The sequence below is a fragment of the Bos indicus genome, chromosome 23, assembly GCF_029378745.1.
Source record: "Bos indicus isolate NIAB-ARS_2022 breed Sahiwal x Tharparkar chromosome 23, NIAB-ARS_B.indTharparkar_mat_pri_1.0, whole genome shotgun sequence".
Lineage (NCBI taxonomy): Eukaryota > Metazoa > Chordata > Mammalia > Artiodactyla > Bovidae > Bos > Bos indicus.
Window position 1 is genome coordinate 31,112,756 of NC_091782.1, and position 25,795 is coordinate 31,138,550.

At 39.7% G+C, this 25,795-nt stretch overlaps 3 protein-coding genes and 1 pseudogene across 3 annotated transcripts; all 4 read right to left on the reverse strand.

The window, feature by feature from the left end:
* Positions 1–4,411: 4,411 nt before the first annotated feature.
* LOC109576946 (olfactory receptor 1f45-like) lies at positions 4,412–5,751 on the reverse strand. Its single transcript, XM_019985594.2, has one exon. It carries the CDS (start codon positions 5,468–5,470, stop codon positions 4,541–4,543), a length of 930 nt encoding a protein of 309 aa, XP_019841153.2. The 5' UTR covers positions 5,471–5,751; the 3' UTR covers positions 4,412–4,540.
* Positions 5,752–17,003: 11,252 nt separating this feature from the next.
* Positions 17,004–17,930, reverse strand: LOC139178835 (olfactory receptor 12D1-like). Its single transcript, XM_070777625.1, has one exon. It carries the CDS (start codon positions 17,928–17,930, stop codon positions 17,004–17,006), a length of 927 nt encoding a protein of 308 aa, XP_070633726.1.
* Positions 17,931–20,741: 2,811 nt separating this feature from the next.
* On the reverse strand, positions 20,742–24,562 carry LOC109576687 (olfactory receptor 1G1-like; annotated as a pseudogene).
* Positions 24,563–24,723: 161 nt separating this feature from the next.
* LOC139178836 (olfactory receptor 12D1-like) lies at positions 24,724–25,647 on the reverse strand. Its single transcript, XM_070777626.1, has one exon. It carries the CDS (start codon positions 25,645–25,647, stop codon positions 24,724–24,726), a length of 924 nt encoding a protein of 307 aa, XP_070633727.1.
* Positions 25,648–25,795: the final 148 nt, after the last annotated feature.

A 25,795-nucleotide genomic window follows, 5' to 3' on the forward strand; every position in this document is an offset into this window, starting at 1 on the left:
CAGCAGTGGCCACAGGACTGGAAAAGGTCAGTTTTCATTCCAATCCCAAAGAAAGGCAATGCCAAAGAATGCTCAAACTACCGCACAATTACACTCATCTCACACGCTAGTAATGCTCAAAATTCTCCAAGCCAGGCTTCAGCAATACATGAACCGTGAACTTCCTGATGTTCAAGCTGGTTTTAGAAAAGGCAGAGGAACCAGAGATCAAATTGCCAACATCTGCTGGCTCATGGAAAAAGCAAGAGAGTTCCAGAAAAGCATCTATTTCTGTTTTATTGACTATGCCAAAGCCTTTGACTGTATGGATGACAATAAAGTGTGGAAAATTCTGAAAGAGATGGGAATGCCAGACCACCTGACCTGCCTCTTGAGAAATTTGTATGCAGGTCAGGAAGCAACAGCTAGAACTGGACATGGAACAACAGACTGGTTCCAAATAGGAAAAGGAGTTCGTCAAGGCTGTATATTGTCACCCTGTTTATTTAACTTATATGCAGAGTACATCATGAGAAACGCTGGACTGGAAGAAACACAAGCTGGAATCAAGATTGCTGGGAGAAATATCAATAACCTCAGATATGCAGACGACACCACCCTTATGGCAGAAAGTGAAGAGGAACTAAAAAGCCTCTTGATGAAAGTGAGAGTGGAGAGTGAAAAAGTTGACTTAAAGCTCAACATTCAGAAAATGAAGATCATGGCCTCTGGTCCCATCACTTCATGGGAAATAAATGGGGAAACAGTGGAAACTGTCAGACTTTATTTTTCTGGGCTCCAAAATCACTACAGATGGTGACTGCAGGCATGAAATTAAAAGATGCTTACTCCTTGGAAGGAAAGTTATGACCAACCTAGATAGCATATTCAAAAACAGAGACATTACTTTGCCAACAAAGGTTCATCTAGTCAAGGCTATGGTTTTTCCTGTGGTCATGTATGGATGTGAGAGTTGGACTGTGAAGAAGGCTGAGCGCCGAAGAATTGATGCTTTTGAACTGTGGTGTTGGAGAAGACTCTTGAGAGTCCCTTGGACTGCAAGGAGATCCAACCAGTCCTTTCTGAAGGAGATCAGCCCTGGGATTTCTTTGGAAGGAATGATGCTAAAGCTGAAACTCCAGTACTTTGGCCACCTCATGTGAAGAGTTGACTCATTGGAAAAGACTCTGATGCTGGGAGGGATTGGGGGCAGGAGGAGAAGGGGACGACAGAGGATGAGATGGCTGGATGGCATCACCAACTCGATGGACGTGAGTCTGAGTGAACTCTGGGAGTTGGTGATGGACAGGGAGGCCTGGCGTGCTGTGATTCATGGGGTCACAAAGAGTCGGACATGACTGAGCGACTGATCTGATCTGATCTGAAACATGATTTAAGTAATCTTCTATTGTCAAAGCTCTTAGTTCACCATACAAATATAGTTCACATTTAGATTTTCCTACAATAAATTCTTAGGAGTTGAATTGCCAAGTTTACGGAAAAGCATATTAAGATAAATTTAAAGCTGAACGCATTTTAATTGTTTAGCTATTTTGTTGTAGAAAATTTCAAATGTACACAAACGTAGATAGAACATTATAATGAACCCCATACAGCCATCATCTAGCATCAATATAAATATTTGCCAATCCTATTTCTACTGCCTAAAACTTCTTCTTTTTTCTTTTTCTGGAAAATTTTGGAGCAAATTTCAGTTTTATAAGTATTGTGTTGTGTGTGTTGTATAAATTGTATTCTGTGTGCAAGAATTGTATCCTGTGTGATTCTTGAACAACATGGGTTTGAACTGCACAGGTCCACTCACAGGCAGACATTTGCAATAGTAAAAACTACAGCAGTACAGGATTTGTGGCTGGTTGAATCTGTGCATAGGGAACTTCATGTGTACAGAGGAACCATGTTTATGGAGGATCAACTCAAGGTTATGGGTGGATTTTCACCTTCTCAGTGGTTCATTGCCCCTAACCTTGGTGTTGTTCAAGGGTCTACTGTATTTGGTATGCTCGGTGACTGATAAAGGCATTTAAAGAAAAAAAAGTGCCAAACCTGATGCTACAATATTTTAAAATACTATTCCAGTGGCATCTAATACACAGACCGGGTTCAAATTTCTCTAATTATCTTTAAGTAAATTCTTAAAATTAAGATGTAAACAAAGTTCACACAATGTATCTTATATTTCTTAGTCCTTTATTTCATAGCAGTCCTTCTCTCTCTTTTTTTTTTCATGCCTTTGACTTATTGGAGAAATCTCTTTATCTGTAGAACAGTTTATATTCTACATTAGACTTTCTTCTGACTTATGGTTTTGTTTGGTGTCTATCCCTATATCTTGTATTTTATATAAAATTGTTTTGTTTTGGTCTCAGCCTATTGATGGTGTTGCGATGCTATCAGCTAAGAATGCCTGGGGCACTCACCTGGGCTGACCCCACAGACATTTCTCTGATCAAGGCCAATGATGTGGCTGGGCTGACCCTTGTGGTTCTTATTATGATTGCAGGATGCACCTCAGCAACAATCATGATCAGATCAGATCAGATCAGTCGCTCAGTCATGTCTGACTCTTTGCGACCCCATGAATCGCAGCATGATAGAACTTTGAAAAAACAAGGTTGGTTTTTTCAAACCTTGTTTTTTCAAAGTTCTGTAGGCTGCCAGGCTCACTGTAGACTGCCAGGCTCCTCTGTCCATGGAATTCTCCAGGCCAGAATGCTGGAGTAGGTAGCTGTTCCCTTCTCCAGGGGATCTTCCCAATCCAGGGGTCAAACCCAGGTCTCCTGCATTGTAGGCAGATTCTTTACTATCTGAGCCACCAGGAAAGCCCTGAAAAAATAAGGTTTGTTATTCATAGGTCTTGGAGGTTGCATGGAACACCTGGGGCCACACAAAGATAATTTAGGGAGAAAGAAAGAGAGACAGAGGCTCTGCAGTTATTAGGGTCAAGGGTGGGCGGTGCCTAGGGTTTCATAGGTTCACTCTTTATAGGTGAATATAAAACATGGGAGCAGGAATTAAAGAAAGGGTGGGAAAAGCAGAGTAACTCAAGTGGTCAGTTAATGGAGGTCATCCAGGGTTTTCTAAAAGAAGAACTTCATGGGTGGGGTGGCCCAGCTCTTTATCTAGATGTGTAGTTGACTATACATTTATTTGAGATAAATGTGTTTGAAATAAATGCCTGGCAATCAGAACCTTCATGTCAAACATTTACATTACAATAAAAAGGGTAATTATCAGGCACTTAAACTACAAAACTAATATTAAGATAGAAGCTTGATTGGATCTGGGTTAGCTTTTTAGCAGAATATCATAGAGCTCCTGTGATTTCTACTGCACCATATCATGAGGTGCACAATGATTGGTTGTCCTATTTTTAGTGATGCTATTTATATTATAGACCAGAGGGTTCAGGCGGCATCTGTCTGATCTGTGTATTCAGTTTTCAATCAGATTTTCACCTAATATCTTTAGGTGATAAAAGTTGATAAAAGTTGCTGATTAATGCCAAAATGATTTAATTATTTGAACATATATTTTCTTTTAATGTTTTGAATGTATTTGTAGCTGTTGTAAAACGTTTGTCTGTGGATTCCTATATCTGGGCCACATCAAATTTAGTTTTTATTCATTTCCTTTTCTCTTGAATATTGATCAGATTTTACCAATTATTTGTATGACTAATAATTTTTTGATTAAATATAGGTTGTTGAGGAAACTCTGGATTCTCTTACTTTCTTTAGAAGAAGATTGGTTTTTGTTCTAGCAGACATTTCAAGTCATGGAAGGTCATCTTGACCTTGAAGATCATCTTGAATCAAGTAGGCTTGGTTTTATGCTCTGGGAGTATGGATTTGTGGAAAGCCCAAGGTGTCACTCTCTTTTGTGATATGACTCAGCCTCCAAATTCTCTCTTCCTGGTGTCATGGTCAGGGGTTTGGATTTAGCCTGTGTTCAGTCGGGTCTAGTGTAGGGCTTACTCAAGGATGTGATTTTTACTCTTAAGACTTGGACTTTAAGAGTGATAGTTTGATAACAAGAGTATTAATAAGGTGTGCAGAGCAATCCACTTTCCTGGTACTGCTCTTCTCCAAGCCCTGCTCCACTTCTAGTGTATTTTATTTCAATCCTATAGCAGCTTCTTTCTGATAAGTCTAAAGTGGTCTTTCCATTCATACCTTGAAGTCAGCCACAGCCACAGCATCTGTTTCCCCCAAACTATTTTTGGATATCTTCTGCAAAGATCCCTCTTCTCTTGTGCCTTATTCTATAACTTTTAGTTGCTTGAGGTACCCCATGTTTCAAACTCTGATCTCTGCTTTCTTGGTGAGTGGGATTGCTCATGTGTTGATTCACAACCTTGGGAATTCCCTGCGTGAAATATTCCCTAAATATGGAAGTTGTCCTGGTTTCTATATCAGTTTTATTTCCAGTTGTCTATGTAATGCTCTGTGAGAATCTTGATGTTAACTGATGCACTTTGTAAATGTCGTGGTGAAGTGGGGAGAGATTTTTTCCAAATGCTTTTTTATGGAGATTATCCTTAATCCCAAGAACTTTTCACACTCAGAATCCTTTTCAGGGAACTCTTCACATCCTTATTTCTTAGACTATAAATGAAAGGATTGAGAGTGGGGGTTACCAGGGCATACATGATAGCAGCACCCAGCTCCCCAGAGGCATGAGAAGCTGATGGGGACTTCAGGTAGGTGGCAAAGACTGAGATGTAGAAGAGGATGACCATGGAGAGGTGGGAGCTGCATGTGGCCAGGGCTTTCTTTTTGCCTTGTGCTGATGGGATCCGAGCTACAGCAAGGAAAATATGGGCATAGGAGCTTATGATGCAGAGGAGAGGGCTGATTCCTAAGAGTCCTGTCAGAACCATCATCAGGTCCTCATTGAGGTGGGTATCAGAGCAGGAAAACCTTAAGAGTGGTTTGAAATCACAAAAAAAGTGAGGAATCTCTAGATTAGTATAGAATGATAGTTGAGTTAGCATCAAGGTTTGGATCAAAGAGTCGGAGTGGGCCACTCCCCATGACCCACCCACCAGCAGCCCACATCTGCAAGGAGTCATTAGGAGTGCATAGTGCAGGGGATGGCAGATGGCAGCATAGCGGTCGATAGCCATGGCAGTCAAAAGCAGGTTGTCCATGTTAGCAAAAACTGCGAAGAAATATAATTGGGCCAGGCACTCAGAGAAGGAGATCAATCCGCTGCTGGTCCACAAAGTCTCCAGCATTTTGGGGGCTGTGGTGGTAGTAGAGCAGAGGTCGACCAGGGAGAGCTGGCTGAGGAAGAAGTACATGGGGGTGTGGAGGTGGATGTCAGCGCCAATAGCCAGCAGCAGTAGCAAGTTTCCTATGAGACTCAGCAAGTAGAGGGCCAGGAAGAGACCAAAGAGGAGCTGTGGTTTGTCTGGGTCACTGGACAGTCCTGAGAGGACAAAGTCAGGGTTCTTGCTGCAGTTCATTTCAGGTCTTGATGGGCTACAGGAAAAGAATCAACATAAAGAGCATTCACTCAGTTAGCTACAGATGGATAAAACCTTGGATCCTTTCTCTTGGCAATGGGTTTTACTTATACCACCAATGGGAAGAATGCATAAACAAAATAACAGTGGGGAAGACAAGAGGCATACCTCACAAAGATGGTCAAATTAAGGAAACATCAAAGTAAGAAAATGGCATTGAAACATGTAAAATATCATGTATGAAACGAGATACCAGTCCAGGTTCAATGCACGATACTGGATGCTTGGGGCTAGTGCACTGGGACGACCCAGAGGGATGGTATGGGGAGGGAGGAGGGAGGAGGGTTCAGGATGGGGAACACATGTATACCTGTGGTGGATTCATTTTGATATTTGGCAAAACTAATACAATTATGTAAAGTTTAAAAATAAAATAAAATTAATTAAAAAAAAAAAGAAAATGAGAGAAACAACAGAGATTTCCTGGAGGTATTACAGTGTAAAGAGTTTTCTAATGTTACTTTGTATAATTGGTGATTTAACTACTTGCTTATTAATCTGTTTTCTTCACAAGACCATGAGTCCTTCAAGGCACAGGCTGTGTTTCAGTATTTAGCTTAGTGCCTGTGTTTCGGTATCTAGACCACATAGAAGGGGCTGAATAAATACCTACCCACCTACACAGTCAGTATCCTCCTAACTGTTTTCACAAGGATCATGCCCCACACTATGGTCTTTTCAAAAAAGAAGATCTCATCATGTCACTTCATTGTTTAAAAAATGAGTCTCTACATACAAATGGCCAGTAGGTGCATGAAAAGATGCTCATCACTGCTAATTATTAGAGAAATGCAAATCAAAACTACAATGAGGTACCACCTTACATGAGTAAGAATGCCCACCATTAAAAAGTCTACAAAATAATAAATGCTGGGAAGAGCATGGAGCAAAAGCAACCCTCTTACACTGTTGGTGGGAATGTAAATTGTTGCATCCATTGTGGAAAACAGTATGGAGGTTCCTCCATAAACTAAAAATAGAGTTGCCATATGACCCAGCAGTTTCATTTCTGGGCATGTACCCAGACAAAACTATGACTAAAAAAGTCACATGTACTCCTATGTCCATAGCAACACTATTTACAATAACAAAGACATGGAAAAACCTAAATACCTATTTACAGATGAATGGATAAAGAGGATGTTGTAAACATAGAACACAATGGAATATTCAGTTCAATTCAGTTCAGTTGCTCAGTCGTGTCTGACTCTTTGCGACCACATGAATCATAGCACGCCAGGCCTCCCTGTCCATCTCGGAATTTACTCAAACTCATGTCCATCGAGTAGATGATGCCATCCAGCCATCTCATCCTCTGTCCTCCCCTTCTCCTCCTGTCCCCAATCCCTCCCAGCATCAGGGTCTTCTCCAATGAGTCAACTCTTTGCATGAGGTGGCCAAAGTATTGGAGTTTCAGCTTTAGCATCAGCCCTTCCAATGAACACCCAGGACTGATCTCCTTTAGAATGGACTGGCTGGATCTCCTTGCAGTCCAAGGGACTCTCAAGAGTCTTCTCCAACACCACAGTTCAAAAGCATCAATTCTTCAGTGCTCAGCTTTCTTCACAGTCCAACTCTCACATCCATCCATGACCACTGGAAAAACCATAGCCTTGACTAGACGGACCTTTGTTGGCAAAGTCATGTCTCTGCTTTTGAATATGCTATCTAGGTTGGTCATAACTTTCCTTCCAAGGAGTAAGCGTCTTTAATTTCATGGCTTCAATCACCGTCTGCAGCGATTTTGGAGCCCAGAAAAATAAAGTCTGCCACTGTTTCCACTCTTTCCCCATCTATTTCCCAGGAAGTGATGGGGCCAGATGCCATGATCTTCGTTTTCTGAATGTTGAGCTTTAAGCCAACTTTTCACTCTCCTCTTTTACTTTCATCAAGAGGCTTTTTAGTTCCTCTTCACTTTCTGCCATAAGGGTGGTGTCATCTGCATATCTGAGGTTATTGCAATGGAATATTACTCAGTCATTAAAAAAAGGAAATAATGCTATTTGCAGCAACATAGATTGACCTAGAGATGATCATACTAAGTGAAGTAAATCAGAAAGGGAAAGACAAATACCATATGATATCAGTTATATGTGGAATCTAAAAAATGGCACAAATGAACATATCTATGAAACAGAAACAGATTCACAGGACTAGAGAACAGGCTTGTGCGAGTTCCCTTGCAGTCCGATAGTTAGGACTCATTGCTCTCACTGCCTGCCATGGCCGGGGATCAATCCCTGGTCAGGGAACTAAAGTCCTCTAACAGCAGGGACAAAAAACAGCAGACATGTGGTTGCCAAGGGGGAGCGGGAAGAGGAGGAAACAGGTGGAGGAGGTAAGTATTGGGCATTTGGGATTAGCAAAGCAAAGTATTATGTACAGGATGGATAAACACCAAGATCCTACTATATGGCACATGGAACATATTCAATATTCCCTGATAAACCATAATGGAAAAGAACATGAAAAATAAAATATGTATAACTGAGTCACTATGCTGTACAGCAGAAATTAAACCAATATTGTAAATCAACCATATTTAAATTAGATTTTAAAAAATGAATGTCCAGAGAACCATTGCTCTTATGAAAAATACCCTGTCACGTCTTAAAAAGCTCATTTGGTTTTGACCTCGAGGTGTCTCACTGTCTATTCATCGTCTGTTCCCCAGCAACACTGGCTTCACTGCATCACCTTAATACACCATGTTCATTCTCTGCTTTAAGTCAGTTCTTGCTCATCCTTCTAACCTCTAACTTTCTTAGGAAAATGCTCCATTGCCTCTTTGTCTAAGACAATGCTTCCTTTTCTGTGTTCTCATGGCACCTTGGTTCAGTTCAGTTCAGTCACTCAGTCATGTCTGACTCTTTGTGACCCCATGAATTGCAGCACGCCAGGCCTCCTTGTCCATCACCAACTCCTGGAGTTCACACAAATGGATGTGCATCAAGTCGGTGATGCCCTCCAGCCAGCTCATCCTCTGTTGTCCCCTTCTCCTGCCCCCAACCCCTCCCAGCATCAGAGTCTTTTCCAATGGGTCAACTCTTCTTCTTTTTTTTTTCTTCTTCTTTTTTTTTAATTTTATTTTATTTTTAAACTTTACATAATTGTATTAGTTTTGCCAAATATCAAAATGAATCCGCCACAGGTATACATGTGTTCCCCATCCTGAACCGTCCTCTGGGTCAACTCTTCGCATGGGGTGATCAAAGTATTGGAGTTTCAGCTTTAGCATCAGTCCTTCCAAATAACACCCAGGACTGATCTCCTTTAAAATGGACTGGTTGGATCTCCTTGCAGTCCAAGGGACTCTCAAGAGTCTTCTCCAACACCACAGTTCAAAAGCATCAATTCTTCGGTGCTCAGCTTTCTTCACAGTCCAACTCTCACATCCACCCATGACCACTGGAAAAACCATAGCCTTGACTAGATGGACCTTTGTTGGCAAAGTCATGTCTCTGCTTTTGAATATGCTATCTAGGTTGGTCATAACTTTCCTTCCAAGGAGTAAGCGTCTTTTAATTTCCTGGCTTCAATCACCATCTGCAGTGATTTTGGAGCCCCCCAAAATAAAGTCTGCCACTGTTTCCACTGTTTCCCCATCTATTTCCCAGGAAGTGATGGGACCAGATGCCATGATCTTCGTTTTCTGAATGTTGAGCTTTAAGCCAACTTTTCCACTCTCCTCTTTCACTTTCATCAAGAGGCTCTTTAGTTCCTCTTCACTCTCTGCCATAAGGGTGGTGTCATGGTAGTTACTGCAATTGTAATATGGAGGATGTAATCACATTTATTTAAATATTTAAGTTATTTAGTTAATGTTGGTCTCCCTAACAAAATGATAGGATCATTATGGCTGAGATTGAATCAGATTTTCCTCTCCAGTGCTTGGAATACAAAGTATCGTATATGTCAGAAAATGAAATCAATGGTAAGTGAAGGTAGGAGAGGATGATGGGTTGTCTTCCCCCAAAAGTATTTCTTCATTTCAAGAATAAAATTTCTTTCCTACAAAAACTGTCCTGGTAACATGGGTTGGAAACATTGCTTCATCTAATTCCTTCATCAAGTTGCGACCAAGTATGATAAGTTTTATTTCCTATGAAATGTCCTTCATTTCAGACTCTTTCTCACTTTTTTAATTGTTATCCTTTTTGAGCTTTCTCTAGTCAACTCATTCCCAGTTAGTTTCACCAGCAGCTAACAGGCTTCACTGTCTCTACCTCTAGTTGCTAAGATCCAAGCTGTCAGTATCTGCCATAAATTTTAGGGCTTTCTTCTTTGGGCCTAATTCTCCCTGGTGTACATTTTTCTAATATCTTCTTTCATGTTGCATCACATATCCACTGGTGCCTCTTTATCAAGAACTTCTGCATCTGCATCCTCCTATCAATAAGATAGGATTTTCCATTACTCAGCAGCATTCATTCTCCTTTTCTCAATTATAGTATAAATTCCTGGGAGTAGGGACCATGCATGAGTGCATGTGTGCTAAGTCTCTCAGTGGTATCTGACTCTTTGCAATCCTATGGAGTGTAGCCTGCCAGCCTCCTCTGTCCATGGGATTCTCCAGGCAAGAATATCGAAGTGTGTTGTCATGCCCTCTTCCAGGAGGTCTTCCTGACCTAGGGATTGGAGATACATTATATCTTCTGCATTTGCATGTAGGTTATTTACTACTAGTGTCCCCTGTGAGCCCAGTAGGGATGATGGTTCTTTAAAATATTTTAAGCACCACCTAGGTCATGAGTATATGGTTGTTTCCGTGGATTATTGTTCAGTAGTTGCTCTCAAAACATGAGGACATCTATGTATTTCTCATGTGTGAGTAGAGAAGAAAATGCCCTTTGTGTCAACTACTGTGAAGAGATGAACAATACTCTGCTTCTTGGAAGTAATCAATTATACCTGAATAAAAGTTTTATTTGTGTCTGCTAATAATGAGTTGTATAAGGTAGATGATCTTCAACATTTTTGCAGTCTGTGGCATCTATAATCAAAATCTTATAAGGAATCTTGTGATAGGAACAGTTGCATTTTCTTTTCCACTGGTAGTATCATCTCTCCCTTGTTTCTAACAAACTTTAAATGTTCCAGTGTTCACTGACTCAGGATAAAGAGACTTAACACTTTCCTTATTCAATCCAAGCATTTTTAAATACGTGAGAACAGAGATTCTGAAACCTTAGCATGCTTAAGGATCATATGCTGAGTCAGTGAAGTCCCAGATTCCGGGGATCCACCCAGAGGTTCTGATTTAAGAGGTCTGAGGTGGGACATGAGACTTTGCTTTTCTATCATTCTCCAACATCAGATGATGTGGATGTCATTAATGTGCTGTGTAGAATTCAAATATAGCAAAATACATTCTTTTATCATCTATATTGGTCTTTTTTGCTTTCATTTTCTCTATCCTTTTTTACTGAGAACTGAAAGATTTCCCACTTTTACAAGATTAAGTCTTCCTGTACTCCTTTATTTCTCTCAATTCAGTCACTCAGTTGTGTCCCACTCTTGGGACCCCATGGACTCTAGCCCACCAGGTTCCTCTGTCCATGGGATTTTCCAGGCAAGAATACAGGAGTGGGTTGCCATTTCCTTCTCCACTTATCGCTTTAGAATATTACTTCTTCAGCTCAGACAGGGCCATAATTCTCAGATTTCAAATCTCTCAGGTTGTGTCTTCTTGACTATTACTGAATAGTCTCACTGTTGTTATACCCACCTCTAGGTTTATATTATATCCATCTCTCAATTATAATATAAATGAGAGAATTATACTATTATATATATGTATATATATTTAAAACTCTAGAGAATATATGGTTTACCTTAGGTCTCAAGACAAGTGTGGCTCAATACTGAAATTACCTAAATACTGTTTTAATACCTCAAAGTAATGAGGGTTTTCTATCCATCTTTAAAATTTTGGCCTCAGATAGAGCATACCCTAAACCTGGTGAGTTCCCATAGCCTTCTCCAGATGATGGCCCACTTCCCTGATTTTAGAGCAAAGTCTTCAAAAAGCTCAGTGTCTCCACTACTCACTGCCAATTCCTTTCAAACTATTTGCCTTTAATCTTCTCTTGAACTGACTTCAAACTTTTGCTCTTACCATTCCACTGAATTCACTCTTGTCAACGTCAAAGTTCAGTTCTCAGTCTTTAAATTACTTGACCTCAGTAACACTTAACAGACTTGATCGTTTTCTTCTTACCTCAAACACTTAAAACAAAAACAAAAACAAAAACAAAAAAACCTTGCTTTCAGAATACCCACCAAGCTCTCACTTTCCAGTGCAGACTTGTTTTCAGTCTCCTTGGCTGCTTGCTGCTCTTCCTTCTTCTTATTCACTTTTGTACCTCTCCTCTTTTCTGTCTTTTGTGTTTCATATATCTATAAACACATAGCTTTCAAATTATACCTTTAATTTCAACTTATTTTTCTAACTCTAGACATATATATTTAATTTCCAACTAAACATTTCTACAATAGCATTTTTACCATTTAAGATATGTTCTTTCAGCTGGTTTGATTTATATACTGCCTTGGAAACAGATACACAAATCAAAAGAGACTTTCTATGTTATGTAGCCCACCAAGTATGGAACTTGAACTCTCTATGGTCCATTTTGAAAGCTGATTCCATTACTCCATTTGCCACATGACATCTTCAACCCTTGCCTCTGGTTTCTCTAATCTTTATTCCATAAGTGATGACCTTAGAAATATTCATTCTATCCAATGTTATTGGCAGGTGGATGGGAAAGAACAAAGAATTTTAGGGCTTGGAATACTCTGATGTACCAGCTAAAGACAATGCATTTAGGAGCTGAGCATTATCAATCTTCATTTCTCTTGGGACCTGAAAGAGTTTGGCTGCAAAAGAAATCTTTCTGGCCTTAGAGACTCAGTTCCCAAAGTTACTCATTAGTGAAAAACCTAGAGGAATTTTCTGTTGAGAAAGTTTCCTATAGATAGGGTTGAGGATGAAACTTAACAATTAAACAGAAGCCTAACATTGATTTGGAAGTACCTTAGAAAAATTACTTAAAACGCAAAACTTCTACTATTCACTGCTCTGTCTCCTTATGTAAGAATAACTTGAAGAGACTGATATACAGCTACACTCTATCATATGTGTCCTTTTATTTTTAGTGCTCTGAACTTTTGTCATAAAATATATTGAAGTTTATAAAATTATTTTCATACATCTATTGATAAAGTCATCTCAGTTGAGACCTGAAATATATTAAATGGAGTTAGTGTCTCCCTGCTCTACCCTTTCCCATTTCTGAACCACAGAATAATGCAGCTTAATTAAATGTGTTTAAACTTGTGTATTTTGGGAAACAGTGTGTCATGCAGCCATAGGTAGCCATGCGCTCCTCTATAGTTTAGTCTCTATGAAGGTTAGATTATGTAAAAAATTCTGATCCATAGAAATTCTGGTCTGAGACAGTTCAGGGTTAAGATGCCTTCTCCCCAAACACTTTCTTTTATAAACAAAACTGGAATCGTCACTGTTTTGTCACTGAAACAAAACTGGACCAAAGAAGGTAGAGTTGAAGAACCATGTGAGTAAGATTAGAACCAAATTCTTTGGATCTACAAAAGTGAATGTAAACAATGTGAATGATCAGTCCGTAACCTCAAAATATCCTCCTATATTCTTACCTGTATTTATCTCTATTTTAGTTACTTATTATTATTTTTTTTTCCTGTGGTTGTGCTGCCCAGCTTGTGGAATCTTAGTTCCCTAACCAGGGATTGAACCTCAGCCCTTGGCAGTGGAAGTGCATAGTCCTAACCACTTCAGGGACACCAGGAAATCCTGTATCTCTAATAGTTGTAAGTGCTGGCACTCCCCATGGTTTCAGGTCCAGTGACTCTTCTAAGAACTTGGAGGGTGAAAGTGAAGTTGTCAGTTGTGTCCGACTCTTAGTGACCCCATGGACTACAGCCCACCAGGCTCCTCTGCCCATGGGATTTTGCAGGTAAGAGTACTGGAGTGGGGTGCCATTACCTTCTCTGTTAACAGCGGCAAGGCATATTATATTTACTTGGAGCTGATATACTTGGTAACAGCCTTAGTGCCCTCAGACATGGCATGCTTGGCCAGCTCCCCAGGTAGCAGCAAGCGCACAGCGGTCTGGATCTCCCTGGATGTGATAGAAAGTGAGGAACATAGTAATTCTTGTCTATTAACTCCAAAAATACTTCAGAAATTACTATTTAATAGTTTTCACGTATTATAAGCTTGATGACAGGTAAGGAAAACCAGAGAAATTTTGGATCAGTTTTTCTTATTTCACTGATATTTAGTTCAGTTCAGTTCAGTTCAGTTCAGTCGCTCAGTCATGTCCGACTCTTTGCGACCCCATGAATCGCAGCACCTCAGGCCTCCCTGTCCATCACCAAATTCCGGAGTTCACTTAGACTCACGTCCATCGAGTCAGTGATTCCATCCAGCCATCTCATCCTCTGTCGTCCCCTTCTCCTCCTGCCCCCAGTCCCTCCCAGCATCAGAGTCTTTTCCAATGAGTCAACTCTTCGCATGAGGTGGCCAAAGTACTGGAGTTTCAGCTTTAGCATCATTCCTTCCAAAGAAATCCCAGGGCTGATCTCCTTCAGAATGGACTGGCTGGATCTCCTTGCAGTCCAAGGGACTCTCAAGAGTCTTCTCCAACACCACAGTTCAAAAGCATCAATTCTTCTGTGCTCAGCTTTCTTCACAGTCCAACTCTCACATCCATGCATGACTACTGGAAAAACCATAGCCTTGACTAGATGGACCTTTGTTGGCAAAGTCATGTCTCTGCTTTTGAATATGCTATCTAGGTTGGTCATAACTTTCCTTCCAAGGAGTAAGCGTCTTTTAATTTCATGGCTGCAGTCACCATCTGCAGTGATTTTGGAGCCCCAGAAAATAAACTCTGCCACTGTTTCCACTGTTTCCCTATCTAGTTCCCATGAAGTGATGGGACCGGATGCCATGATCTTCGTTTTCTGAATGTTGAACTTTAAGCCCACTTTTTCACTCTCTTCTTTCACTTTCATTTCTGCCATAAGGGTGATGTCATCTGCATATCTGAGGTTATTGATATTTCTCCCGGCAATCTTGATTCCAATTGTGTTTCTTCCAGTCCAGCGTTTCTCATGATGTACTCTGCATATAAGTTAAATAAGCAGGGTGACAATATACAGCCTTGACGTACTCCTTTTCCTATTTGGAACCAGTCTGTTGTTCCATGTCCAGTTCTAACTGTTGCTTCCTGACCTGCATACAGGTTCTCAAGAGGCAGCTCAGATGGTCTGGTATTCCCATCTCTTTCAGAATTTTCCACAGTTTATTGTGATCCACACAGTCAAAGGCTTTGGCATAATCAATAAAGCAGAAATAGATGTTTTTCTGGAACTCTCTTGCTTTTTCCGTGATCCAGAGGATGTTGGCAATTTGATCTCTGGTTCCTCTGCCTTTTCTAAAACCAGCTTGAACATCAGGAAGTTCATGGTTCACATATTGCTGAAGCCTGGCTTGGAGAATTTTGAGCATTACTTTACTAGCCTGTGAGATGAGTGCAATTGTGCGGTAGTTTGAGCTTTCTTTGGCATTGCCTTTCTTTGGGATTGGAATGAAAACTGACCTTTTCCAGTCCTGTGGCCACTGCTGAGTTTTCTAAATTTGCTGGCATATTGAGTGCAGCACTTTCACAGCATTATCTTTCAGGATTTGAAATAGCTCAACTGGAATTCCATCACCTCCACTAGCTTTGTTCATAGTGATGCTTTCTAAGGCCCGCTTGACTTCACATTCTAAGATGTCTGGCTCTAGGTCAGTGATCAAACCATCATGATTATCTGGGTCATGAAAGTCTTTTTTGTACAGTTCTTCTGTGTATGCTTGCCACCTCTTCTTCATATTTTCTGCTTCTGTTAGGTCCATACCATTTCTGTCCTTTATCGAGCCCATCTTTGCCTGAAATGTTCCCTTGGTATCTCTAATTTCCTTGAAGAGATCTCTAGTCTTTCCCATTCTGTTGTTTTCCTCTATTTCTTTGCATTGATTGTTGAGGAAGGCTTCCTTATCTCTTCTTGCTACTCTTTGGAACTCTGCATTTAGATGCTTATATCTTTCCTTTTCTCCTTTGCTTTTTGCTTCTCTTCTTTTCACAGCTATTTGCAAGGCCTCCCCACACAGCCATTTTGCTTTTTTGCATTTCTTTTCCACGGGGATGGTCTTGATCCCTGTCTCCTGTACAATGTCATGAACCTCATTCCATAGTTCATCAGGCACTCTATCTACCAGATCTAGGCCCTTAAATCTATTTCTCACTTCCACTGTATAATCGTAAGGGATTTGATTTAGATCATACTTGAATGATAAATCAATTGGACCACCTGTCAAAGAAAGTTGTAAAATATTGTTATAAGTGGAGGCAGCTTTAAAAAAGTCTTGGAAATACCTTTCTTTCCCATTGGTATATTTTCCCCTCAATTTTTGATCTCTTGAAAATTCAGTTTCAAGACTTTTCCATTTAATATATTTTCTTTTTGATTTCTATATTTACTTTCACAGATTACAGTGTGATATAATATGATGTAATATAATTATAATCATAATTATATATGATATAAGGTAATATCATAATCAGTGATATTTCAAAGTCTTGAAACTCAATTTTCAAGAGACCAAAAATTGAGGGGAAAATATACCAATGGGCAAGAAAGGTAGTCCTGAGACATTTTTTTTAAGCTGCCTCCACTTATAATAATATTTTGCAATTATCTTTGACAGGTGGTCCAATTGACTTATAGAACATATTTGGAGTCAGAGTTCACAAAATTCTTTATATAAACCATTGGTTATTTTATTTCTGTTAATTAATACTCAAAATATGTTTTGCTTTAAGTACTTACTTGCTTTCGGATTGGAGAAAAACAAATCATGACATATATGATTTATCACTTAAAGATATCCTTTGGCTCATATGTGAGTTACCATTTATTTTTCAGGTTGAGTAATCAGGGCCATTAATGCAATACCTTAAAATATTACAGCATAAGACTTTTATTGTTCACATTTTGATATATAAACTTACAGGGAACACACAGGTAAACAGACCTAAACATTATTCAACTACAGAGTGCATGGGGAACTAGGACAAATTTCTGTATGTAAATTTATTCAAGAACACAAAAGAATACATAACAAATCAGTTTCATCAATTGATATCTCCCAAACAGATTCAGCATTAAGATTCCATGTCTGTTTGTTTAAGTTTCCATTATATTATCTAGAAATGCATTATTTAACAAAATATACTGGATTTACCCATTTACATTTCCTTTATATACTTCCTTCTGTTTTTTCAAATGTAAACAATTAGAAAAGCAGTATAACTTCACATGTCAATTTTCTCATTGCCCCTTTATATTTGTGCCTCAGAAGAATTCTCTAGACTTCAGGTCAGAATCTTCTACTGGTCGCTCTCCTCAAGGCCCCCTTCACTTCCTTGTTCCTCAAAGTATAGATCATTGGATTTAGCACAGGAGTGACCACGCTGTACATAATGGCAATGATCCGTTCCTGCTCCACAGAGCTACCTGTGGCAGGACGAATATAAGTGAAAACTACGGGAGCATAGAAAAGAACAACTACCATGAAGTGGGAGACACAAGTAGACAGTGCTTTATGGAGCATGCTGCAAGAATGGGTCTTGAAAAAAAGATAGATAATAATGTAGGAATAAGATAGAAGTGTTAGAAAAAATGGGCCAATGGCAAAGGTCCCAGTGACAGTATTGAGCAGCCACTCATTGAGCTCAGTGTTCCCGCAGGCCAACTCCAGCAATGGCTTAACATCACAGAAGAGGTGATGGATATGGTTGGAACCACAGAAGTTTAAGCGAGATGTCATTACTGAGTGCAGCAGGGCATGGAAAAACCCAATAATCCAGACAGTGATAGCCATCTGGACACAGACCTGATGACTCATGAAAAGGGGGTAACGAAGTGGTTTGCAGATAGCCACAAAGCGGTCAAAACCCATCACGGCCAGCAACATGGACTCTGTGCTGCCCAGGAAGTGGAAGAAATGAAGCTGGCTTATGCAGCCCAAGAAAGAAATTGCTTTGTGTGTAGAGAGGAAGTTCTCCAGCATCTTTGGCAGAGTCACTGTGGAGTAGCAGATATCTAGACATGACAGGTTTCCCAGGAAAAAATACATAGGAGAATGAAGTCTTGGATCAGAGATGACAACCATCAGGATGGCTCCATTCCCAGCCACATTGACAATGTAAGTTGCAAGGAAAATCAGGAAAAGAACAGGCTGCAGTACTTGGATGTCTGTCACTCCCAGGAGGAGAAATTCAGTGACTGATGTTCGATTCATCATCACTTGAAAGAAAAGACAAAATAACATATGGAATGCGATCTCTGATGGGAACAGTCCCACAGCTGAAGATTTTCCCATCTAGACAATAATATTTTGAGGAATTGCTATTTAAATAAGGTCACGTGTTGGTTATGGACTGTTACTCAAACAGTTTAAGAATTAGATTTATCATTAATATTTTTCTTTCTTCCAGGAAAGAAAATGCCAGACTTTCTTAGCCAGACTATCATCTTCTCTGAAACAACTTGCCTTTTTTCATCCTAAATCAACTCCAAAAGCAGGTAAATTTTAAGCACTCCACCACAGTGCTATCTCTTGACCTAGGAAGAAACCATCTGAAGTTTTTACTTAAGAAAAATAGACAATGAGAGCATAATAAGAGCTATAAGGAAATATGAATCTAAATGCAGACATTGGAACACTTCGTATAAAAAGGAATCATTCAAAGTTTGGGAAATCTCTGAAAGGAGAAAGATTTGATTTGACTAGAATAAAAAAGTGAATCAACTAGGGAACATTTCCAGAGATCGCCAGGGATTATCACTTTTGTAGCTAGAGAAAATTTTGAGAAATTATCTAACCTTTATTACATCTTTGTTGCAGCCTGGCAGGGCAGAGATCAGAACCTGCCCCATGACAGGAGGGTGCGGCAAACCGCGTCCCCGAGATTGTCCTAATAAGCATGCCCGACGGACATATGTGGAGCTGGCCGTGCTCTCTGCTCGGCTTCACTGGCTGCCCCTGTGTCCGTCCTCATGGAAACCAAGCAAGATGTTCCTGATTAACAGCAGAGCCTTAATTTTACTCCCTCTTGATGGTGCGCTGATCAAACTCCCCAGTATAGCTATTTCCTAATGGCACCCCACTCCAGTACTCTTCCCTGGAAAATCCCATGGACGGAGGAGCCTGGTGGGATGCAGTCCATGAGGTCGCTAAGAGTCAGACACGACTGAGAGACTTCACTTTCACTTTTCACTTGCCTGCATTGGAGAAGGCAATGGCAACCCACTCCAGTGTTCTTGCCTGGAGAATCCCAGGGACGGGGGAGCCTGGTGGGCTGCCGTCTACGGGGTCGCATAGAGTTGGACACGACTGAAGCGACTTAGCAGCAGCAGCAGCAATGATCTCATGTGACTTCTGCCAATAAAAGTGAGGGCTGAAAGGAGCCATCTTGTCTTCCTGCCATGGAGAGCAGGAGGGCCCCCTGACTCCCTGCTTGCCAAATTATATGTATCTGTCTTTTCATTACGTGCCCCCCACCGCCCCCCCCACCTCCCCCCCCCTCCCCCCCCGCCCCGCCACTCCCGGGTTCCAGGTCTTTCTCACCTGCTGTGCTGGACACTGCACATCTTTTTTATAAAGATTGGCTTCAGGAATTCAGAGTAGCCTTCCTTGATAGCCATGTATATTTTGTATACTGTTAAACTTTATCACTCCTGATCAAGATATACATATGTCAAACATCGTTTTTGATTCTCTGCTTGTAAAAGAAAATTATATTAAAAAAATTCCCTTGGGGGCAAAATCTTTCCCTAACATTTAAAGAAAATAACAATGAGATTTTCTGTACCAAATATTTATTTCACTGCATCTTGAATATTTATCGATTACGTATTTACTTTGGAGACTATCTAGAGATATGGCAATAAAAATGTAGGCAACAAAGAGTCTTCATAATCCACAAAGACAAGGTTCATGGTAAGATAGGAAACAGGTCTAAATCCTTGACTTGTACATTTAATACAGGCAAGAAGACAGAGGATATGGGCAACTCCCCAGCCTGTCTCCTGGTTCATTCTACCTGATTGAGTGTTCAAATTCATAGCTAAGAAGGCTTATCAGATTGACACTTCTGAAAAGTAAATAGTAGAAAAATTTTTGAAAAATAAAGAGTAGAAAAATATTTGATGTGATAGTTTATACTGGAATTACAGCATAAGCTCTTCATCTTCTGAAATCTCTTCTTTCTGAAATTCTGCCTGTCTTTTATGATCCACAGATCTTGAGATATTCAAAGCCTGAGAGAGAGTGTCCCTGGGGTTTGGGAGGATTATTGAAAGAATAAACAAGTTACCTTTCTATACCTGCAATATAAGAGAATTCTCCTTGGGGAATTTCGATCTTGAGTTCCATTTTTTTCTTTATTTTCCTTCCTTACTCTTTCTTTCTTAGTTTCATAACCACAGACAGTACAGTTCTCAAGGGCCTCAGGATTTCTTTAATTACCTTTCATTTCCTGGGACAGAGATTTGGATACACTTTCTCACGTTGAGGACTTCCATGGAAAAATGGAAGAAAATCGGGCAATGACCGTTAAGGAATGAGGGCCAGTCAGATCCCATTGATCCATACAGAAAATTGATTATCATTAAAATATTATACTCATTTATTCCTGTGATTCTATGGAAAACAAAAAAGAGGACTAGGAAGAAGTAGTATTGCTTTTGTGCCTTTCAAATCTGACTATTCACTGCTGGTAGTAACATTTAAATATTTTCTTTAATTTTGGGATCCCCAAAGCTCACATTTATGTCTAGGAGACTGAGGCTGGTCTCTCCAATGTGTATCTTCACTTATTGCTGTACCCTTTAGGTAACAATATTCTTTCTGCTTCATCCAAGGAATACCTATATGCAATTGACATGGATCCAAGCATTCTAATTATTGTTGTAAATGCCATATACTTTGTCTATCTATCGCAGTTCATTTTTGTTGCATTTCATTCATTATATATTCATCACAATAATTGCTTGTCATAGTATGCCATGAATATAATATAAATAAATAATTATTGTGTGCTCATTGTTTAAGTTATTGTTCTGATTTCACATGTTTGTATTTCTGTCCTTCCTTGACAATCTCTACATCTTTAAAGGGATGCCAAAATTGCTGGAAGACTCCGTCTCTACTCACAAAGCAATTTCTTTCTTCAGATGCATAAGCCAGCTTCATTTCTTCCACTCCCCGGTGGCATGGGGACTTCAGGTAGGTGGCAAAGGGTGAGCTATAGAAGAGGATGACCATGGAGAGATGGGAGGTGCATGTGGCCAGGGCTTTCTTTTTCCCCTGTGCTGATGGAACCCAAGCTACAGCAAGGAATATATGGGCATAAGAGCTTATGACGCAGAAAAGAGGGCTGATTCCTCAGAGTCCTGTCAGAACCATCATCAGATCCTCATTGAGGTGGGCATCAGAGCAAAGCCTTAAGAGAGGTTTAAAATCACACACAAAAAATGAGGCGTCTCTAGATTAGTATAGAATGATAGGTTAGCATCAAGGTTTGGGTCAAAGAGTTGGAATGGGCTACTCCCCATGACCCACCCACCAGCAGTGCACATCTGCAAGGAGTCATTAGGAGTGCATAGTGCAGAGGATGGCAGATGGCTGCGTAGCAGTCGATAGCCATGACAGTCAAAAGCAGGTTGTCCATATCAGCAAACTGCAAAGAAATATAATTGGGCCAGAGAGAGAGAGAGAGATTGATCTCTACCACATGGATCGCTGCTCAGTGTTACATGGTAGCCTGAATGGAAGGAGAGTTTGGGGAAGAATGAATACAGATATATGTATGGCTGAGTCCCTTTGCTGTCTACCTGAAACCTACATAACATTGTTAATCGGCTATACTCTAATAAAAATAAAACTTAAAAAAAAAAGTGAAAGTTGCTCAGTCGCGTCCTACTCTTTGTGATCCCATGGACTATACAGTCCATGGAATTCTCCAGGCCAGAATATTGGAGTGGGTAACCTTTCCCTTCTCCAGGGGATCTTCCCCAACCCAGAGATTGAACCCTGGTCTCCCGCATTGTGGGCAGATTGTTTACCAGCTGAGCCACAAGTGAAGCCTGAATATTGGAGTGGGAAGCCTATCCCTTCTCCAGCACATCTTCCCAACCCAGGGGTAAAACCAGGGTCTCCTGCATTGCAGGAGCATTCTTTACAAACTGAGCTATGAGGGAAGCCTAAAAAACTAATACAATTTTGTAAAGTTTAAAAATAAAATAAAATTGTAGTTGGAAAAAAAAAAAAAGAAAAAGGAAAGGTAATTTAATAATATAATTCTCTGTGCTACACAATGTATCCATGTTGCTTATCCATTAAAAAAAGAAAAGAGAAAAGCAACCAGGATACATTGTGTAGCAGATAGAATAATAGTGATTATTCTGTAATAACTTTTAATGGAGCATGATCTGTAAAAATAATGAATAACTATGCTGTACACTTGATAGTAGGATAATATTGTAAATAAACCATAATTCAATTTAAAAAAGATAAAAGTTATTAAACTTGCTAAGAAACTAGATCTCAATTGTTCCCACAGTTACTCATTAGAGAAAAACCTGGAGACATTTTTTTCTAGAGAAAATTTTCTATAGATAGGGTTGAGGAATAAAATCAACAATTAAGCAGAAGCTGAATATTGATTTGGAAATAAAATTAGAAAGATTACTTAAAACTTGAAAATTTCTGCCTCATTACTGCCCTGTCTCCTTAAGTAAGAATAGTTGGAAGAGACTGACATACAGGCATAGACTGCTATATATGTCCTTTTATTTTGATTGTTCTGAGAATTTCTGTCATGAAAATATATCGCAGTTGATCAAATTATTTTCATACATCTGTAAATAAAGTCATCTCAATTGAGACCTGTAATGTCATTAAACAGAGTCAGTGCTTCCCTGCTGTACTCTTCCCAATTTCTGGATCACAAAATAATGTGGTTGAATTAAATAAGTGTTTAACCTTCTGTGTTTAGGGTGACAGTGTATCATGCAGCTATAGGTAATCATGTGCTCCTCTATAGTTTACAGCCTCCGTGTAGGTTGGATTATGTCAAAAATTTTGTTCAACAGAAATTCTGAGATAGTCCAGAGTGTAAGATATCTTTCCCCCACATACATTCTTTTATTAACAAAACTGAAATTAAGAGGCCAAAGAAGGTAGAGTTGGAAGATAGAAGAAACATGTGAGTAAGATCAGAACCAAAATCTTTGGATTTACAAAAGTGAATGTAAACAATTTGAATAGTCTATCAGCTCAAAATATTCTTTTACAGTCTTATTTGTCTGTATCTCTATTTAATATATTTTTTTATTAGCTGTGCTGCCTGTCTTGTGGTATCTTAATTTCCCAACCAGGGATTGAACCCGGACCCTTGAGAGTAAAAGTGCAGACTCTTCACCACTCAACTGCCTCAGCATTCTGTATCTATAAATAGTTTTCAGTGCTGGCCCCCACCATGGTTTCAGGTCCAGTGGCATTTCTAGGAACTTAGAAAGTGAGGAACATAGTAATTCTTGTTAATTAGCTCCAAAAATACTTCTGCAATTACTATTTAATAGTTTTCACTTGGTATAAGTTTGGTGACAGAAAAGAAAAACAAGACAAAAAATTTTTATGAATTCTTCATATTTCATCAGAGGAGGCAATGGCACCCCACTCCAGTACTCTTGCCTGGAAAATCCCATGGATGGTGGAGCCTGGTAGGCTGCAGTTGTTGGGATCGCTAAGAGTTGGACATGACTGAGCGGCTTCACTTTCCTTTTTCACTTTCATGCATTAGAGAAGGAAATGGCAACCCACTCCAGTGTTCTTGCCTGGAGAATCCCAGGGACAGGGGAGCCTGGTGGGCTACTGTCTATGAGGTCGCACAGAGTCGGACATGACTGAAGTGACTTAGCAGCAGCAGCAGCATTTTTCATTGATATTACCAATGACATATTATATCATGATATATTCATGTATATATATATATTCATGGTATAATATATCATGTTACAGTCTGTGAAAATAAGTATAGAAATCAAAAAGCTAAATAAAAAGGAAGAATTTTGAAACTCAATTTTCCATGACCAGAAATTGAGGGGAAAATAACATAATAATGAACTAGAAAGATATTCCTGAGATTTTTTTCAAGCTGACTCCACTTTGAACAATATTTTACAGTAATCTTTGACAGGTTATTCAATTGAATTATTAAATATCTTTGGAGTCAGAGTTCACAAAACTCTTTAGATAAACCATTAGTTACACTACCTGTATTAATTAGAACTCAGACTACTGTTTATTTTAATTACTTGCCTCTCTGCTTAGAGAAAAATAAATCATGACCTACTGCTTAAAAATGTCCTTTAACTCATATATGAGTTTACATTTTCTTTCTTGTGGAGTCCATGGCCCTAAATTAAAATCCTTAAAGTGTAGCAGTTTAAGAAAACAGTTTAATTTAAAGTGTAATATTTCTTAAATTTATTTTATTTTTTGGCTGTGCCATGCAACATGTGGGATCTTAGTTTCCTGACTAGGGACTGAACCTGTATGTTCTGCACTGGGAGCTTGGAGTCTTAACCACTGGGCCACCAGAGAAGTCCCTGAAACAGAATAATTTTATTATTCACATTATGATATGTTCACTTGCAGGGAACACATAGGTAAACATACTTAAGTACCATCCAACTATACAATGTATGAGTAATTGAGGCAAATTTCTGTATCTGATTTTATTTAAGAACACAAAAAGTAGATAACAAATCATTTTTATCAACCGATATCTCCAAAACAAATTCAACAATCAAATTCAATGGACAGTATCCCATTTATTCAAGTTTTCCTTACATTATGTAGGAGTGCATTGTTTAACATGACTTACTGGATTTTCCATTTATTATTCTTTTAGACAGTTCCTTTTGTTTCACAGATAGTAAACACTCTGACAAGCAGTATAATTCCGTATCTCCAGTTTCTCATTGTCTGTTGATTTATGCCTGAGAAAAGTTCTCCAGACTTCTTCAAGTCATTGACTCCTTGAAATCACCCTCCTCAAGGCCCTCTTTACTTCCTTGTTCCTCAAAGTATAGATCAGTGGATTTAGCACAGGAGTGACCCCATTGAACATAAGGGCACTGATCTGATCCTGGTCCATGGAGCTACTTGAGGCAGGATGAATGTAAACAAAAACACCAGGGACGTAGAAAAGAACAACTACCATGAAGTGGGAGGCACACGTAGACAGTGCTTTACGAAGCATGCTGCAAGAGTGGGTCTTGAAGAAAAGATAGACAATAATATAGAAATAGGACAGGAATGTTAGAAAGCATGACCCCGTGGCAATGGTGCCTGTGACATTATTGACCAGCCACCAGTTGAGCTCAGTATTGCCACAGGCCAACTTGAGCAATGGCTTAACATCACAGAAGAAGTGATTAATCTGGTTGGAACCACAGAAGTTTAAGCGAGAGGTCATTACTGAGTGCAGCAGGGCATGGAAAAAACCAATGATCCAGACAGTGACAGCCATCTGGATACAGACTTGATTCATGATAAGAGTATAATGAAGTGGTTTGCAGATAGCCACAAAGCGGTCAAAGCCCATCACGGCCAGCAACATGGCCTCTGTGCTGCCCATGAAGTGGAAGAAATGAAGCTGGCTTATGCAGCCCAAGAAAGAAATTGCTTTGTGTGTAGAGAGGAAGTTCTCCAGCATCTTTGGCAGACTCACTGTGGAGAAACAGATATCTATACATGCCAGGTTTCCCAGGAAAAAATACATAGGAGAATGGAGTCTTGGATCAGAGGTGACAACCATCAGGATGGCTCCATTCCCGGCCACATTGACAATGTAAATTGCAAGGAAAAGCACAAAGAGAACAGGCTGCGGTACTTGGACGTCTGTCACTGGCAGGAGGAGAAATTCAGTGACCGATGTTCGATTCAGCATCACTTGAAAGAAAAGACAAAATAACATGGAATGTGATCTCTTGATGGGAACTGGAGTCCTCCTGCTGAGATTTTCTCACCCAGACAATAATATTTTGAGAGAGAGCATTGCTATTTAAATAGTCCCGGCATCACAGGTTGTACAATGT

Coding starts and splice junctions, on each gene's coding strand:
- LOC109576946 (XM_019985594.2), bottom strand. CDS start 5,470: ATGAACTGCAGCAAGAACCCTGACTTTGTCCTCTCAGGACTGTCCAGT.
- LOC139178835 (XM_070777625.1), bottom strand. CDS start 17,930: ATGATGAATCGAACATCAGTCACTGAATTTCTCCTCCTGGGAGTGACA.
- LOC139178836 (XM_070777626.1), bottom strand. CDS start 25,647: ATGCTGAATCGAACATCGGTCACTGAATTTCTCCTCCTGCCAGTGACA.